The sequence below is a fragment of the Zonotrichia albicollis genome, chromosome 5, assembly GCF_047830755.1.
Source record: "Zonotrichia albicollis isolate bZonAlb1 chromosome 5, bZonAlb1.hap1, whole genome shotgun sequence".
NCBI classification, from domain to species: domain Eukaryota; kingdom Metazoa; phylum Chordata; class Aves; order Passeriformes; family Passerellidae; genus Zonotrichia; species Zonotrichia albicollis.
In genome coordinates this window covers 20,433,238-20,453,407 of record NC_133823.1, presented here as the reverse complement: position 1 = coordinate 20,453,407, position 20,170 = coordinate 20,433,238, and the positions used below count along the sequence as shown (strand labels likewise).

Below are 20,170 nucleotides of genomic sequence, written 5' to 3'. Positions count from 1 at the left end.
AAACCAGTGCTGCAAACAGGTAACAAATCAATTAATTTTACATACCCTTTGTCCTTTGCATGTACATCTGCACCATGCTGAAGCAGAAGCTGGACTATCCGAACTCTGTTGTAGCCAGCTGCTAAGTGTAAAGGAGTGGACTGCAAAACAAAAGATGAAGAATGGGAGCCACATCAATCTGAAGTCCTGTACTTCCTGCCATTGAAATACTCTCAGTTACTCTTATACATTGCACCAAGATAAGTTAAAGTACCCTTCTGTGATTAGCTGAATTAACAAATACACAGCACATGCAGGAGGCCCCTCCTGCTGTCGAACCAAAAACAAAAAAAAAGCCTTAAAGTAGGTAAGAATACAGGCACCCCCAAGGCAATAACAGCCTCTTAATTTAAAGCTAATTTTAAAAATCATTAACATCATCATCATCATCTCTGCACCAAAAATGTATCCATATTTCTTCTCTACTGCGCTGTGGTAAAACAAAGAGAAAATTGTATGCAGATTGCAGTTTACTGCAGAATACAGGTCTTCATCAGTAATGCACCTTGCTGCATAAAAACAGAGTAATAACACCTTTCTCCATAGCTAGCGCATATGAATTTTAACTGAAAGCTTTTGAGTTGAGCTGACAACAGTAATCTCCCTTGAAGTTTATTTTTAAAAGCTTTTTTATTATAAAACAATTTTTCTATGCTGTCTCAGCCTGAGGGGACTGCTTTCCTACAGAAATGGATGATGTTTCCTCCTTCCCAAGGCTGAGAAGCAGAGGATTTTAAAGGAATCTTTGTTGCAATTTATTTTGTGGCATGCAACCAAATGATACCATTTTCTCACAGTAAAACCCCACACATAAAGCAGCTTGAAACATGGGAAAACATACATATCTCACTGCACTATGCCAAGTATAAATTTACTGTCAGCATTAAAACATCATTATACAGTATTACAAGGGGAGATATCACATTTCACTATTATCAAGAGGTTAAAATAAAAATCAAGACAAATGGTCTCATCTGTGATAAACAGAAGCAAGTACTATATATCCATAAACAGAATGGATTTCCAGGAACACATATTTAATGTCCATAACTTGGGAGCAGTGTGCATTATATTTTACTAAAGTCTCAACACTTTGCTACTTGGCTTCAGAAAGAGTAACAACTTTGACAACAACCAAGTGTCCTGTGTATTATACTGAGGACACAGGTTGTACTATCAGAAATGACAACACAGGGTATATCTCTTAGAAAAACAACTGGAAAACTCAGTAAAATTAGGGAAGTAGTTATACAAGTTTCCATAAGACCCATCTTCAGACTTATCTCTACTGAAGGACCTCTAACATGAAGATCCCCCGAGTGTTTCCAAGATACAAAATACCAGTAACAATAAACATTCAGTTGTTTGACCACACACATTATCAGGATCTATTACTATTAAGGCTTCTGCTACTCAATTAACAATTTAGACTGATCTAGAAGGCCATATATTCTTTTTATATCTGCCCCTATTAGAAAATAATTGTCTTCTGCATATCATAAATACTAATGAAAATGTGGATAAGGATGATGCTGCTATTGACACTAGCAGAATAATTCAGCACTGTTTATTCTGACAGCTGCCTTGGGTTGGTTACTAAATCTAGTTTTATTAACTGAATTAGTAACTCAGAAAACCTAAAATTTATTTGAAATGGACTACAGAGAAGTCTGTCCATTCAAAGGTCTAGACTCCAGAAAAATTGGAGCCAAGCATTAAATGTTTGGAACACTGCAGGATCCTTTAACCTCACAACAATTAAACTTCATCCTTTATTGTCTGTGTGCCACTTCTAAAACAATAATGGCAGACTTCCAAAACAACGCTTTACTAAAAGGAAACATTATTAACAGAGATGTTCTCAATAAAGACGCATAATCCCTGAGTCTTGCTCACTCCTTAAAATTAAAAGAAAAACTATTATGAGTCATGCTGGGACTGTACACTTTGTATTTCTAAGGTTAATAGATCTGCATTTGCCAAATAACTTAATTAGAGAAGAAACACAAAACTTTTCAAGCTTATAGCTGCACAACAAATGGCATAAATGAAGCAAATCAGCATTAACCCAAATCTTTAGACAACTTATATCCCTGTCTTTCAGTAAGGTGAGCTACCTCCTTCTCTTGAGCAAGGGCATGCAGACCCCCCAGACCCATGCCCCAAATACAGAGCATCTTGTGTTGCCCAGCACACAGAATTATTTATCTGCAGCCAGGCACCTGACATTTGGTGTGCCTGTGCTGTGGCCCAGAGCAGCTCCAGCAAAGCTGTGTGCCGTGCTGCGGCTGCCTCTCCAAGCAGCATCGACTGATGCTCCCTGTGCCCGTCCTGGAGAGGGGGCTGAGATCTCCAGCAGGCTGCATGCTTCAACTCTGCACCTGCAAGCACCCAGCGCTGCAGAGGCAGGCAGAGGGCCAGAGACACCACTTCAGTGATGGTCAAGGACAGGTGAACACACACACAGGTGCAGGAGGCAGGAGCACAAAACCTGGAGTGCTGCTCCCCTTTATTCACAAACCAGTTGCTCATTATTTTGGCTAAATGGCTCCTATAAATGCCGTGCTTACATATGTTTCAGGAAGGAGAAAGCAGGAAGATGCTCTCTCCATGATTCTTAAAAACGTCTTTTCCTTTCTCATAAGAAAGAGGATTCATCCATACTATAGATTTAATAGATAAAAATACTAATGTGGAGTTACAACTTTGTATGCTAATTACAGAATCTAGGTAACTAAAAGATAATATTGTGCTACATGAACTACTCATTAGATGACATTATGAGCCTTCAAAAAAAAAAGCTAACTATGGCAGTAGAGAGTGATTCTTAAAATTAACATGCTATTTATATAGCATCAGGGAAGTAAAAACTAAATACCATTGACAGCAATGTCTACTGCACCTGAAAGGTATATCAAATCAATATTAAGAAAACAGATTTATCAATTAACCCCTCCTCCCATATCTTGCAAAACTTGGCAAGACTTACTAACAGCATCCTTAGAGGGCACTTACCTTCCAAGACTCACATTCACAGTTACCAGGCCAATCACAATGGCTTACTTGCTAGTATAATTAAAAAGAGTATAACTCCATTTTTATTAAGTAAAGTAGACCATCATGCAAGATGCTCATATTATTTGAAAATTTTATGGCAGCTGTAACTGAGTCAAAGCAGGTACTGAGAGCACTTTAAGGAACATCACCGTACACAAGATGGCAATCGCTGTCAACCTATATACCTACTATTTATAGTAAGGGAGGTGGTTTTGCCTGCAGTCTTTTTGATAATGTGTTGCCTGGGAATACAGGAAATGCATTTTTTAGATTTGATACTGTTCTCAGTGAGCCTTAGGTATTTTTGCACTGCTTTGTTACCAAGAGCTGATGTGATGACCCCTGTTCAAGGTCAGCCGCCTTGGACCTGCCATCCCCTGTTCACCTGCATCAAACAAAAGGGGCCGTGAGGGATCTCCAGTGCTGCAGGCTCTGAGCACCTCCTGCTAAAATCTGAAAATTTGTTTCAACAAGCTGTCCACAGGCAATGTGGGAATTCCAGCTCCAAGCACCATCCATTTCCCTTATCTTGCTAAAGAGTCTTCAGCAGCCTTCAGATGGTAATGCTGCCACTGCCTCAGAAGAAAGTTTCATTTCAGACTCAAATTACACATTTTAAGGGCAACTTTAAACCAAGGGATCTTATGTAACCATCTTATATTATGCATTATCTGCATGATTAATAACAGCTGCAGGAACTGTTTTAAAAACTAATATCTCCTGTTCTTGTTTTCTACCGCCAAAATCTTTATATAATGCTATCTGATAAAAATCCTAATCTATATGTTTCTCTCATTCTCAACTTGCCATCTTGAAAGCTATTAAAATCAACAATCTTATTACATAAATAAGATCTCATCACACATCTTATTTACATCAATATACAGTGATTTAGAATTACCATAAATTCATATAATTGTCAACAGGAAGGACATTCTCATAATAATGAGTCAACACTGATTTTGATGGCCAGCTCTGGCCTTGACATATGGCTACTCTCATGTTCACCCCACAGGGATATGAACCAGTAAGGGTGGCTTTTACACTGATGGGGAAACAAGTAAAGCCTGGCAAAAAAATAGCTAAGGATACTTGTATGCTTATTGTTAATTCTTCTACAACACCCTGCTGACCAAGGACACACCAAAAAAAAAAAAAAAAGAAAAGAGGGAGGGATATTAAAATGTTTAATGTAGATTTAAATATTTGTGACTTTCTATATCATGTCTGTAGTAATCTTCAGGTTTAGTAGATTTGGAAATTGCAGGTATGCAGCAAACTCACATTTAACAAATGTAGTTAAAAAAAACATTTATTGTATTCAGATCATACTGCCCTTAGAAAACAGCAATAAAAATATCTTAAAACTCTTGTAGCTTGTCATACAAATGCCCTTAAGAGAAGCATTTCACCTCTTTTGAATTAAAGGAAGAGCACAGGGATTTCTAATCGCAGAAGGGACCTTTGTTTCATAGTTTTGCATAAAACTGTTTTGAAAGATGTCCTGACTCCTGGCAAAGCAAACAACTTCCTCTTTACTGTGTTAGAATTTATGACAGAATCTTTCTTTCCAATCACAGTAGCCTGTGCTTGATGCTGCTCTCTTGCAGACATCTCTAAAATGAACCACATCAATCATGAGAGTACATCAGGAAGACATTCCGGATGCAAGCAGAGTACCTCCTGTCACCACTTTATCATTCTGATAAATGGGGTAAGAAAACAAGTTGCAACAACACTAAAATCTTACAGACACATTCCTAAACTTTTTCACTGTGGAAACAATGAGGCTTTTCCTTTGCAGCTCAGATACCAACTTGCATTCTAATTTTAAACAGTGCACCCATCTTACACCTTCATGTTAAATGAATTTGGAAGCTTTCTTGGGAAATAGCTCATTAACATTTGTTTGTATTGTGCCAAGACAGGACTTAGGTACAAAATATTTCCTTCTATAAACACATATTTCAAGTAACTCAAAATAATTATTTTATATTCATGCTATAATGCTCTTACACATTTGGTACAAAAGTAACGAAGTTCCCTGTCCTTGACTGAATAATTAAGCTTTTGATGAGCAGGAAAGGGTCCATGCTTCTGTTCACCAGCCACATGACTTGTTACCCTAATCATGCAGCTTCCTTGGACATTTTATAGGAGCACTGAGTTATTTAAATCGTGGCTGACAATTATGCTTTAGGGACAAACTTATAGATGCTGCTTCAGGAAAACAAGTCATGTCAGACTGCTGACTGTAGATGAGCTAGCTGCAGTTCTGGAGATAAGCACACAGGTGAAGAGCTTAAACCACTTTTCTTATGTAAAAAAACCATAATAAACAAGAAACAAACTAACACCCCTACAAACAAACAAAATTCCTGAAGACAAGAACTAAGAAATACTTAAGGAAAACATTTCTCACTCCACTGTTTCCAGTGGTAATTTAACTGCTTCATCTTCAGATTAAAAACCGTAGTAATTAATTAGACTATTGAACTGGACAGGCTTGGTACACTAAAATTCCACAAAACATCATGTCACAAATTTCACATGCTGCTTTCTAACAGCTAATGACAGGGAAAATGAACTGAACTGAAGATTCAGAATCTGCGAGGCAAACCAGTATCTTAATTTAGAGGTGTGGTATATCAGATGATCTCTTGGCAGGTGGGGGGTGGTGGTGGTGAGGAACCAACTGTTTTGAGCTGTAAACCAGCAAAGACAAAACCAGCTTGATTGCACAGACACAGCGGCGCTAGGGCAGAGCATCAATGGGCAAAAATGTCCATAAACTCAAGGAAGAGTTAAAAAGCGCAGAAAGTGAAGGCCAAAAATACTGCAAACACACCGACAGAGTAAGGCCTCATTTGGAAGAGGTCTGCTTGAGTGACAGACCAGCTGCTCATATCCAGTGACTATTCAAATCTGTTCCTTCTCAGGGGGCTGTACTGTCCAAACTACTGACTACTGAATGCTTCTCTAGCAGATCTGACCTTTGAGAGACAACCCAATTTTCTGACTGTATGTCTGAACCTCTAAGACCACATGACAAGGGTTGGCATCAGTCCCACACATTAACACACACAGTGACCCTGTTGTACAGCAACTTGGGCTAAGTGTTGACAAATAAAGGGGCAGGAGATTTATGAGAGACAAGCTTTTTCCCATCACCTACGTGCCTAGCATGGGGAAGGACCAACAGCATGATAAGCATGATCTTGCACAGGGGTAGACAAATAACTGGAGCGTCTCCATCTCAAGGTTAAAATAAGGTAGAACAGGAAATCATGGAATCAACTAGGTTGGAAAAGACCTTTGAGATTGAATCCAACCTATGACTGAATACCACCTTGTCAAGGTGGCACTAGACCATGGCACTGAGCAGCACATCCAGTTTCTTCTTAAACAGCTCCAGGGATGGTGACTCCACCAGTTCTCTGGGCAGCCCATTCCACTGACCAATCATGTCTTCTGTGAATAAATTCTTCTTAATGTTCAATCCAAACCTCCCCTGGTGCAGCTTAAGGCTTTGTCCATTTGTCCTGTTGCTGGTTGCCCGGAAGAAGAGACTGACCCCCACCTGGCTACAGCCTCCTTTCAGGCAGCTGTACAGTGATACGGGCTCTTCTGAGTCTTCTTTTCTCCAGGCTAAACAACTCCAGCTCCCTCAGCTCCTCCTCACAAGACTTGTGCTTCAAACCCTTCAGCAGCCTTGTTGCCCTTCTCTGGACCTGCTCCAGCACCTCAACATTCTTCTTAAACTGAGGAGCCCAGAACTGGACACAGCACTCGAGGCGTGGCCTCACCAGCGATGAGTGCAGGGGAAGAATGACCACCCTTGTCCCGCTGGCCACACTATTCCTGACACAGGCCACAATGCCACTGGCCTTGGCCACTTGGGTATGCTGCTGGCCCACATTCAGCTGCTCTCCTCTCAACCAGCACCCCCAGCCCCTTTCTGCCTGGCCACTATCCAGCCACTCTGTCCTCAGGCTGTAGCGCTCAGGGGGTTGTCATTACTTTCAGAAACAAACCTAGAAACATAGACTAAGGGGAAAAAAGTAGAGAACTGGGAGAGACACTTTAAATAGGAACACCATTGATCTCTGAAGGATTTCACAAATAGCAGATCCCATAAATAGGGCACTAGTAATCTTTGACCTCTTCCTAAATGAGAATTAAAATGCAACACCTCTTCCCTTCCCCGAAAATCCTCTGTATAGGCATGTATCTCAGACACCATTTGGCAAAACAGTTCCACAGAGGATGTGTCAGAAAAAATGAGTAACACTTCTCACAAAACCATAGTATTCTCAGAAGACTAATCTTTACAAGAATCTCTTTCATTTCTACATGCCTATGATAAGGGTGTAGCTAGGGATGGAACTGCAGTATGAAAAAGAAATTCTGGGGCTTTCACCACGAAGAAGCATTTGTAGTTTTCCCAGATTCAGAAGCACAGTATACATCTCTGGCAGCACTCAAGGACAGAGGGAGAGGAACTTTGAGATGGATAATCAGAGAAGCAGAGGAGTATACGCTGTTTCTTTGGTGATAGATACTGACAGCTGAGGGAATAGTGGCTTGCTGAGCTACATAAGGAAAAAATTACAGTAAAGATCCACTCTCTTCTCCTAAAGGAATGCAGCTGATGTTATTTAACACTGAAAGGAGATCTATGCTGACTTGAAAGATATGGTAGAACACTACACAGAAACTCCTCACAGTATTATTGTGTCCGGCATAGCCATTTTTGGCAATCTGAAGAAGATGCACACTGAATCAGCAGAGAACCAAAACTGCCAGGGCTTTTTGCTGTTGCAATCTCTTCTTTTTCCACTTGCTATGAAAATCTTCTGTACAGTCATAGAATAGCCTGAGTTAGAAGGGACCCATCAAGGATCATTAAGTGCAACTCTGGGTCTTGCACAGGAACCCCAAGAGTCACACCCTGTGCCTGAGAGTGTTGCCCAAACACCTCTGAACTCTGTCAGGCTTGGAGCTGTGACCACTTCCCTGGGGAGCTGTTCCAGTGCCCAATCACCCTCTGGGTGAAGAACCTTTTCCTAATATCAAACCTAAATTTGCCCTGACACAACTTCAGGTGTCCCTCAGGTCCTGTCACTGTCACCAGAGAGAAGAGATCAGTGCCTGCCCCTCTCTTCCCCTCCCCAGGAAGATGTGACTGCAGTGAGGTTTCCCCTCAGTTTTCTCCAGGCTGAACAGCCCCAGTGACCTCAGCCACTCCTCACACGGCTTCCCCTCAAGGCCTTTGCCATCCTTGTTGCCATCCTCTGGATGCTCTCCCACAGCCCAGGGTCTCTCTGATGTTGTGGCACCCAGAGCTCCCCCAGCACTGGGGGTGAGGCTGCCCCAGCTCAGAGCAGGGCAGGACAATCCCCTCCCTTGCCTGGCTGTGCCTGCTGCCCCCCAGGACAGGGCTGGCCCTCCTGGCTGCCAGGGCTCAGTGCCCCACATTCAATGCCCTGGACCAGCACCCCCAGCTCCCTTCCTGCAGCGCTGTTCCAGCCTCTCGTTCCAGTCTGTACAAACATAAATGTTCTTCCTACTACAGTCAATTAATAATCTTTTATTTCCCTTTTCTTTTTACCTATCTTATTATTTTTACTACTTCTCCTTGATGTATTTACTTTGCTTCCCCACCTTCCCCTTCCAACTAGAAACTTTCTGGGCTTCAGTTCATAATATTATCACATTATTAAGAAGGAATAAATTAATTTGATCATTCTGTCAAATCAGCACTTCAATAATTTTATTGAAACTTGGGTCAGAATAAACTGTTATGAGCAACACTTGCAGGTTGACTGCACTTCAGCTCCAGTGCTGCATATGAAATAAACATACCTTATATTTTGGAATTTAATTAAAATAAGAAACATAAAGTAATTATTAAAATTAAATACAAAAATGCTCTTTTTGCATTACAGTGATAATTTGCAAATTTTAGAATTAAATTCGTTTATAATCCAATCAAATAGCCTTTACCATTCCTTTTGAAGAGCAGCCTTGCAAAATACAGGGAAAAAGGCAGAGAATTTTTCTTGTAATTCCAATTGAAAAGATGGTTACTAGAATATGAATATTTTAAAGTATTTCACTTGTAAGAAATAAGTTGCTTTAAGTAGTTGCATATAATATTACTTGGAAAAGACTAATCAAATCACCTCAATATTCCTGCTCATCAATGACATATCCATCATCAATTACAATGCATTTTGGCATTTTCCTTTCCTTTTATGTTTCATCTGCTGCCTGCTCAGTCAACTTAAACAATACTTTTTAAAATGGTTATGTAAATACATCTCTCCTTGCACATAAGTATTTGCAATTCTTTTCATTTAGAACTAAACTGATCAGTATAAATTATCCATACAACCTCTGAAGTCAGTGATGGGGTTGTATGAGCAAGTGATACCTGATGTCCTGAGAGAAATCAGAGAGACAGCAAGGGCAGAAAACACAAGGGCTTTGGGTGACCTAAGAGGTGAAATGTTTGGATGATATCAGCGACTCTCCTACAGAGAAAGTGGCTTGGAACACCACATGGGTAAATGCAACTACTGGGATGGTACCAAATGACACCTGAAGCAAAACTTTTCAGTAGAAGTTGTCTTTAACAGCAGCTATAACACACTCAGATACAAGTCATCTTCAGGGGAAATGCTTGCTAAAATAATCCAACATGAGGCACCAGCCTTCATAAAGTGGAGCTATGAAAAAAGGCAAGTTATTTTTAAAAATAAGCTGGAATTAATAAGTAATAAAATTATGTCCTTACAGGCAGCACAAAAACTACTAGTGAGGGCAATACTAGAGACACTTTGCTAATGGATACCTTCTACTGGAAAGGCTTGATATAGTGAAAGAAGCCAGTATGACCAACAGTAAGCTAAAAGAGTTTACTAGAATTATCAGGACATTCAAAAAGCTGAATTTACAAGCTGGAGAAAAACACAAGAACCACAAACTTCAGTAGTTTAGAGGTAAAAAATCCAAGTAGACAGGCAAAAACAGTTTAAGTAGTAACTGGTGAAATGGACTCAAACCAGACATAATTTCTTGCAACCAACTAGGAGCACAAAATGCACCAGCCACTTCAGTGGGGCAAGGAGATGCTAGGGCAAGAAATAGAGATCTTACAGGCAAGAAGGCACTGTGAAGAACTGAAGGATCTTTTTGTTTGGCATACATCTTACAAAAAACAGTAAGTCTTATTCCAAAATCCTGGTGAGTGAGCATGCACATATTTGGGAGCATGGAGAAGCTAGGCAAAGGATCTCTCTGAATTAAGCATAGAAGAGGTTTCCATCCCCATAACCAAAATGAACATCAACAAATTGCCAGGACCAAACTGGATCTACTCTAGAGCACAGGAGAATAAAACAGGTGAATTACTAGCTATACGTGACGTTCACCTAAGATTATTTTGGTATGTGAAGACACAGAAGTTACAAACCAATCATTGGTTCACATTTTGGGGAACTACACAGAGGCCCATAATCTTGATGTTTGTACCAGCAAAAATACAATATAATAACAGCTAGAATTAGTGAACACCTGCATAAACACAATCTGCTCGGGAAGAGTCAAAAACTTGGGTTTTCTGAAGCACAACAAGCAGGTGCATAAGGGTAAGCCAACACATGCAAATTACATTAGGTACCCAATGGGTATTTTAACTAAATCCTCACCAGTGGTTTATTAGGAAGATGATGTTAGGTCCTCAGGTAGTTGCACAACAGCACAGAGAGATGAGAAATAGTGTAAAACGAAGTGATAGATGTCACAACAGAGGGAGGCCACAAAGTACACTAAATACCACGCTCCAAAGCAAAAAGCAACAAGAAAGATCAGTTTGCTTCTCAGTACTTCTTATGCTCCCATGCAGGGATTTTGAGAGGAAAGTGACACCAAGCATGGAAATATCACCTACAGTATTCACTATAGGCAACCATAGACAGAAGTTAAATGCACTCATTCCCTGGACTGAGCTGCTGCATTTCAATTCAAAACAATCTCAGCAAGCTCTGGAAAGGGCTCCACCCCTGAGATCACAGTGGAAGAAATATTCTCGGTACTCGGCCTCTGGATGCTCTATGAGCTGTTAAGAGCCAAATCAGAACACAGCTTTTAGTTAATGTGCATAAAATATTACATGGCAGCTCTGCCCAAATCTGCCAGTTTGACTTGTTTTCTCCTGACAAGAGATGGATAACAGCCTAATGCAGGAAGTCATCTCCTGTGTGAAGCTAATCATCAAGGGGAACACAGTTCAGGTATAAAAATCCCCCATGCCTTCAACACATTTGAGGCCTCCTGAAGAGCACATTAATTAAGATCTAATAAATGAGATTTCCTGTATTTTAGAGAACAATACAAAGCGAATGATGACAGTGTAAACAATTTCTTTCTGGTCCTTTGGTGCACAATTTCTATTTGTGGACATGACAGAATACACTTCAAATAATACATGAAGGGATACTCACTGAAGTGAATTAGGGAAAATATTTAGGATCTCAGAAACCTAAATCAAGTAGATCAGTTTTACATTTTATTCAAAAGGTATCATCCTTGGACATAAGAGGTTTTAAGTGACACCAGGGATAGAAATTAAGCCAAGTTATCTATACCATACAAAGTCTGCAGAGGCATTCTTGTGTTACCCACTTTGATCATGCTTGGCAGATGAAGTAAGACAGGATCACAGCATAACAAATTGCATAACTTGTCACTTTTTCTAACATGCATGAAGCCTGGGAACTATCTTTTTATAACAAATAAAATAGTGTTTTAAAGGCAAAACACAATTGTGACCATTTTTGAATGTTCTTTGTACATATATGGCATTGGGCACTTCTGCCCAAGGCACAACACAAACCTTATGACACTTAACACTTGCTTTGTAATCTTCTTGTAATGTTGGAAATATCACCTTTTTTTTTTTTTTTTTTTTTTTTTTTTGCAGTACACCGTTAACTAAATTCAGAAAATACCTTCAGTTTTGCACACAGGATTTGATTTAAAATATTTGATCTGGTCTGATGGAAGGCGTCCCTGCCCATAGCAGGGAGGCTGGAACTAGATGATCTTTAAGGTGCCATCTAAGCCAGGACATTCTGTGATTCTCTTTATCAATCTACCAGCTCAGAGCCCTAGATATAACCTTGCTACACATGTATTTCATGAAACACACACAAGATCAGTGCCAACAAAGGCTGCAGTGTCCAGAAGCCATCAGCCACAGCCAGCGTTACACAAGCCAACATCAGCTAACAGCCTGTGTGGCTACTGCTTATTTTGATAACTGCAGTTCCACAGCGCTATAATTGCACATCAGGAAACTTCTGGCAAATCCCTGCAGGACCACAAATGTAGAAACCAAAATCTGCACGTTCCCCACCCACAAAACTGAGTCTAAAGCATTTCATCAAAACCAGACTGACATTTATGCTAGTAAGCAGAAAGTTAGCAGATTTAGCAAGGACTTGTCTCTCCAGTTACTCTGAAATAACTGCTTTGGATTTGTAGAGCTTTCTTTTTTTCTGAAACAAAATGACATTTCAATAAATAGTTTTTAATCTTTCCATTTTATTAGATTAATGAAGAAGAATTCTGAACCAAGAATGATACTGTTATTCTGGATGATTCCTCTTCTTTGCACTAGTTAGTTATTTTTTTGTTGTAGAGAAGCCTTAAGAGTAGGGACTGTATTTACAAGCCACACAAACAAACAATGTATACCAGCCGAAGAGTTCATAAAACTTTGAGAAAGATGAAATGCAAATTGTGAAACTAGGTGTCATATTACACGTGACAAAAAACTACAAACATGTAAAGTCCACAGTGACATTCAGAAATACCCTTGGGCATGACAAGGCCTTACATTGCCTATCTGTTCACAAGTCTTTTGCTCAAATACACAGCTTTTGTCTGTAGGAAAGTAGATTTTCCCAATACTCAAACAACTTTTTTTTATTGTATGTGAAATAGTTTCTTCCAAAATATATTCCACACCCATCAGAATATAATCTCTATGACATACATTACAGAACAAACGGACCTATGGATTTATTTGGTATTAATTTTGATTTTTATTTCACAGGACAAGAAAAATGCACACAATTTTGAAGGTTTACAGTTTCACCAGCACACAACGTGTTCACATCTTGCAGTACGTGGCATTTTTCTTCAACCTAGAGCCAAGTACATTACAAGGGAATTTAAACCTCTACCCAAGTCTGTAGGCTTAATAACTGTAAAGGGAAAGCTTGTGAAAATGTGGATCGATTGTTCCATACAGACTCAGAAATTGGAAGCTATACCAATTCTCTTTCCAATTGCAGGATTTTTCTTGAAAATGGCTGCAAACAACCAGAGTTGTGGAACAGGGGTTGGCAAATTCACTTACCAGCAGCAAATTGGAGACTCCCTGGTAAGAAGAGACATAACTCACCTGATCTTGTTAGAATTTAATTTCTCTTTACCAGCCCCTTGTTTACAGGCTGATCTCTCACTAGAGAGAAAGTCACAGAGGAATCAAGAGAAAGAATCTGCAATTTCATCCAAACACTACTTACTACCAATGCTACTTGGTATCAGGGATGTCCTACAGCAAAAGCTGAGGGGCACTTTGTTCTCAAGATCTTTTGCAGTGGTTACCTAAGGCCAAGGATGCTGCTACTCAGCACTGCATTGCAGACCTTCTCAGACTTGGAATTCTTACATCTGAACCCTGTGCCAATGAACCGGAATGAGGCCGTGCATGAGAAAAACCAAGATCCCTATGGCAGGAAAGAAGAGGCTGAAGCAACAGCCTCAGTCAAACCCAAGAGACAAGTATGTCTCCTGTGACTCTCAAAGTTTAATGAAAAGGCCTGTTACTGGTATTCTGGATCCAGGGTCATCTACAGCTAGTTTGGAAAGGTGCAACCACATAGGCAATGCAGAAGCAAAATACCAAAGACTGGTACTGGGAGCTCCTAAGGACTGAAAACTGGGAATAAACAAAAGGACACTACAAGTCAGAAGACAACAGTGCAAATAAGTGAGATATGACCACGTGCATGATAGAAAAGGCATTTGAATTAATTGCCTATTTTTTCCCCATGGGATCACTACATTATCCACAGTACTGGATGGTCCCATGCAAGGCAAAACTGAGGTGTGTTGTTTGCAGGATCCCTGATTCACCTGTTGCAAAAATAACATTTCTAGTTTCCAAAGAAGGAAGTGAGGAGGGAAGGTACAAGACAGAAAACAATGTAGCAGCAGAGGAACTGCATTCTGTGCTGCCTTCTGGTAGCAATTCCTGCTTCAAGTTGAACTAATACCTGAGATCACACTGTCATGGGTTATGCCATTGTATTCTCTGTCTTTCATATGGTTGATACAGAATGTAAATACAAAACACATCTGCAACAGAAACTTTACTCCAAAGTACAAAGCAAGCATTTTATTTTTCAGTTAGTGACTTTTCTATGGTCCTAAGAGCTCAAAATATTAGATATTTGCTCTACTTCAAGGGGTGCACCTTGAGAAGACCACCCAACAAATTGGTTTTTGAGTAACTCCTAAATAGAGGAGTTCCCTAGGATTCCCTTGCATAAGAAAAGGTTTTATTCAACCAATACCTGAGTATTTTAGTGCCAGCATGATCTGAGAGTGTATAATGTAGTGTAGGAGCAGGATATCATGTACAACCAAAAATCCAACCTCCTATTGCTAATAGCTACCATGTCAGCTGGACACAGATCACTTTGGAAAGCTAGGATTAGTCATATGGAAAGTGTCTTGTAGAAAAGAGTTCTTATCTGAATTGCTGAAACCAATCCTTTCATATCAGGTCAGATATTTCTGCATTTTTAAAATGGAGGCAACATCAATTTCCTCCTTAAACAGCTTTCAAGTGTTCACATCAGCTTTCTGAAGGAAATAAGTGGACTAAGTGCTTCTACTCAACCTGCAACCATGATATGGGCAATTTTAAACCTGCCTCTTGCCACTGATTTAGGTAAGCAGAGACTGTTGTAACAAGTCAGAAATCCAGCGTCCATGATGAAGTAATACAGCGTTAATTTCCAGCAGAGGAACCTGGTGATTTAATATGGTCAAAAATAATTTTTTGGAAATTCACTCATAACTAAGCCTTGAAAAAGACAACCCCAGAGGAAAATATTTGAGGGAAAATAACATGGGCTCTAAAACTGACATACATACCTTTACGTATATAGACACATAAATAGATGCCTTGGCTTCTTAACAGTGTGAAATTCATTACCATCTGCTAACATCAGCGCCACGGGCTTGTCTTCTAGAAGTCATTACTTCTACAGATAATGTGAAGACCAAGGAGACCAGCAGAACTCACAGGGATGCAGGGAAATTTCAGACCCACAGCAATAGGCAGGTGCTGTGCATTGTGTCTAAGTTCTGTTCTGATGCTTGGTGAGGCAGTGTGAACAGAAATGATGCAACATGTAAATGTTGCCTTACAACACCACATCCTAACAACTGCAAATTTCCAGTCTCCTGTTAAAAAACATCAACATCAAAGCAGGACTAATTGCCATGAAAAATCACTATTATATTTCAGCTCAAGCATTGCTTTTTAAAAAGTAAACAAATAAGAGTTTAAAAAAACACAGGTTTTGTAAAATTTACCCTTGTGTAATACTAATTTGCTTACACAGTACCATACAGCTCTGCACTATACAGCTCATTATTTGTGCCCTGACAGACAGTGAATACGCACATAAGCCAGTACTTGCACAAAAATCAATCACTACCTAGTTTAATGAAATTGCAGTTCCTGAGATGATTATTGCTGATTTTCTTTGGTCATCAAAACTCCCAAAAACCACCATGATACTTGGTATGCAGGAAGACCTAAGCTGATGTTTAAAATTGCTCTTTGTTTTGCACACTAATTCATTTTTCCTTCCAGAAGATAATGGCAAGAGAAGCCACACAGAATATATTCTCTCTTCAGAGAGCAGCTCAAAAGCTTCAGTAATGTGAACATTTCTACAATGACTATAACCTACCTAAACTGTGACTTTGAAGGGCAAGAAGGAAGTTCAGTTTTCATTCCTATTTGTCTTGACCTCTATCCTAAATAAACAGATGGAGCAATGGCTATCAGCACTAGATGTAACTGTTTCAGAATCATGGAATCCTGTCCAGTAGGAATCAGACTCTGGCAGTCAATACTTTCCAAAAAGGCTGCATGCAGCACCCAGAATGCAATAAATCTTTTTTATTTCCAACCTTAGCTGGTTTCAAACCAGCAAGATACTGTCAGAGTTTTCCACTCCTTTTACCCATTCTATAAAGCACAACTTCACAGCACATGTGGTGTTTGAGAAATCCAGAACCCCAGATGTTAGTATGCATGAGAGAAATCCTCCAGAGGGAAAAAACTAAACTGTATACACTTGCACCCCAAAGTATGATGAAAAAATATCGCCATCTGCTAATCCAGAAAAAATAATTACCCATTCAGTACTGGAACCCAACTTCTTCATCCACACAGCAAGTGCTCCCTTATCACTAGACTAGAGCTGGACATCTCAGAAAATCAAGGAATGCACAGACTGAAGAAAGAGGCAAGCAGACTGAGGGAAGAGTTTGTGGGTACAGCTGTACTGCAGAACAAGCATGATGCTGAGAATCTCGGGCCAATCCGCAGAGTCTGCATTCCTGGCCTGAGAGCTGCATTCAAACTGTGGCCTTATGCTGTCCTAAGCTTGAGGCTTGAATGCTCAGAAGATCTGCAAAAAAATTACTAAAGGCATCAAGGAATGCAAAAAGCAACTTCCAAAATGGACAAATCCTCAGTTAGTGTAAATCACCACAGATCAACTACAGGCAGCTACACCAATGGAGACTTCCACTGACAAGCTCAGTTAATTTGCAGCACAGCTTAAAATTATCAAGCCCCAAGTGATCTTGCACTAGAACAGGACCTGAACACTTTGCTTTACAAATTAAATACTTAACAGTTATATAGCATGCTTACTACAAAGCATTAGTAAACCTTTCATAGGTTTAGAGGAACGTTTTTCCAACCTTCCCGTACATATGTGGTGGTAGAAAAAATAGATCTGCTAGATATAATTTTTAAAAAGCTAATTAATATCAATGGCAAGGCATCTTAAAAGGTGTTTCAAAAACCAGTGCACTTACCAAAAACCAACCAACCAAACATATTTTCAAAGTTTCCACACACGGGAACTTTAACTGCAATATGCTTTCCAATCTTTGGGCACAAATTTCCTAACTAATTCAGAGGCTGCTATCTCAATTTCTGCCATCTCAATAGGAATTTTAGATGTTTTGTAATTTTTTTTATTTTTACTTTGAAGTGATAAATGTTCAAGAAAACATCTGCAAGGGCTCATTCTTTGCCCTGCTGACAGAAGTCATAACTCTGCATTTGGCCTTAGATCAATAGCGATGGGGGCTGAATTATTCAGTAATGCACTGCTCTACACCACCCCATTTAATTATAACAGAGGGCACTATTAATACCTAAATACATTTTTACTTGAACAGCAAAGTCTTAAAATAAGAAAAGGAAATTCAAGAAATCCGGGCAATATCTTTACTCTTAAAATGTGGAGAGTATTTCATCATTTTCAACACTGCTAAATTAAGTAAAGCCCTTGTTCAATTGCCTGTCCTCAGTTAATAAAATCAATTGCTTCTGAAACCTGGAAGATGCATCAACTTTCAATCAGTGATAAATGTAAATAAGCAAAAAAACTGGCTGGGTTTTCCATCACATAGTATGTATGATAGCCATTACAACTGAGAAACATTTTAAAATGTGTATAAAAACCAGGAATTTTTGTACAATGGAGCTGTATTTTTTTCATATTCAGTAACAACATACCTTTTAACCAAAAGCGCAAATTAACCTATCTTTACTGATTTCAGTGGAACTGAGCTGTTCCACAACAGGTCCAGGATGGGCAGAGGTTTGTACTATGCTCCAACACACCCCATCAAAAATTAGAAAAAAAAATAGAAAAGAAAACACTCCTATGCTTTTCTCTCCAAAAATGAGAGGTACTGTTACAGGTGAAACACTTTAAGAGATACATATTAAAAACATTCTGGTACAGTTAAAAAATACGAAAAAAAATCCCAAAAAATCAATCAAACAAACAAACAAAAACCCCCCAACATTTGTAAATCAACAGTCTAGACAGACTATCATCTCAAAATCTAAACCATCAAAAATCATAGGATCTGCTTCTCACTCCGTATGTTCTTCCCTCCTCCAGTTTCAGCCTAATTCTTAATTTAACTCATTCAAACATCTCCGCCAGAAAAAGTCAAAACAATAATGTCAAATTTAAAAAAATGCAGAAGGTGTTAAACATAGCAATACAGTGCCAGTCTATGTGGCAGTGTATTAGGAGCTAAGCTGAATACCAAGCACCTCACCCAGACAATGTTCAAATACAAATAATAACTTTCTTCCTTTAGTAATTTTCTCCATCTGCAACAGTACATTTTGTTTTTCTTACAAAAGATCTCAAAGTTTTGTTTACATATAGACCAGGGCTTGATACTTGAATGACACAGACAAAACCCACGTCTGCCGACTTAATCTGTCACAGCTGCCAGTGTCAAGTACACCAATGTTTAATTTTATGGTGAAAAGGCATCACAGGTTCCCTCCCCACACATACACTCTCCTGGTTTATACATCTATGCTTACCAGCATGCTTAAATTGGCCTTTCTTAAATAATTGAAATATAAAGCAGGTATTAACTTACCTTACGCCCATCACTTGCATGGCAGTTCACATTTAAAGGAGTCAATAAAGCCATCAGCTTTTCTTCATTACCACTCCTGTAAATGAGGAGAATATTATGGAAAGGGTGGGAAAAGGGCAGAGCTCTCTGATATCTATCTCCTTAGCAAGTATTTTGCAAAGTATAGTATATTTAAAATTTGTACTGTGGCAGGGAGAATGTTGGATGGCTAAAGAATCTTTTGAATATTTCAAAACCAAGGGTAAATACAAAAAAGAATACTACATTTGCAGATAAATGTGTTGCAAAAGACCATACAAAAACACCTCAATTTCTCTCCTTAACCTCGTATTTCCTTTTTCTAATTTTACAGATCCTCTGAAACCATTTGTCGAAATAAATGTTCTGAATTTAACATATTTTCATAGCATACGGCCCACAACATTTGAAACAGCTATAAACCAAAACCCAGAAAATTTTTTTAGAAGGGTTAACAGGCTATATAAAATGGTCTTGTGCAGTCAAAAGGAAGGATGAAAAGCACCTTTGCAATATACAATTGAACTTTACACCTTTTGTATAGGCTTCCTTATGCTCTGTTCGGATAAAACCTATTTTCAAAATGCATCCTACGGTAGCAGTAAAAACCCAAAGAAAAAAAGATCCCAATATTTAAATTGCCCCTAAAAAGAACAGTCACAAAACAATAAAGAGGATTTAAGCAGCTTAAAGCAAAAACTCAATATTAACCTTATAACCACCATAGTGGGGGATTTCAATTACATAAACAGGCTTTTACATTTTTACCAGACTAAAGTCTGAAGAGATTTATGCTAATTAAGTGGTTTGCTTGCAGCATTTCATGGAAAGGCAATGACAAAACAGTACTATTTTAAAAACCCCTTTTCCTCGCCTGCTTCCACCCCCAAAATATGTTTTATATTCTAAGCAGCACTCACCTAGCAGCTTCCAGGAGTTCGTCCTTCTTGTATTCACCTAAATGATTGCAAAATATCATGCTGTTAGCATTTGGCAGAAGACAGATTAAGAAATGCAGTAGGAAGCAAATACAGAATTAAAACAGAGAAGAGGAGAAAAAAGCCCACACCCCGCTGGGTGATGGAGCTGTGACGTTAGCCAGCTTGTGGAGGCAGCATCACCAGTACCTTGGAGACGGGCAGCAAATTGACGCATCTTCTTGTCCAATCCTCAGATGGAAAGGCTTTCTTCGGACAACCAATGACTGCGAAATCTTGTGTCCAGAAACACAGTCCCGCTGATAGCAGCG

General features: G+C 39.3%; 1 protein-coding gene across 1 annotated transcript in view; it reads right to left on the bottom strand.

Annotated features, from left to right (window-relative positions):
* The window catches only part of TNKS (tankyrase), a 128,352-nt gene that overhangs the window by 43,451 nt on the left and 64,731 nt on the right, over positions 1-20,170 (bottom strand). The window contains exons 4-6 of the mRNA XM_005484628.4: positions 19,842-19,878; positions 18,904-18,979; positions 46-140 (exon numbers count right to left, since the gene is read on the bottom strand). Coding sequence (XP_005484685.1) covers positions 46-140; positions 18,904-18,979; positions 19,842-19,878 — 208 coding nt within the window. The remainder of the gene's footprint in view (positions 1-45; positions 141-18,903; positions 18,980-19,841; positions 19,879-20,170) is intronic.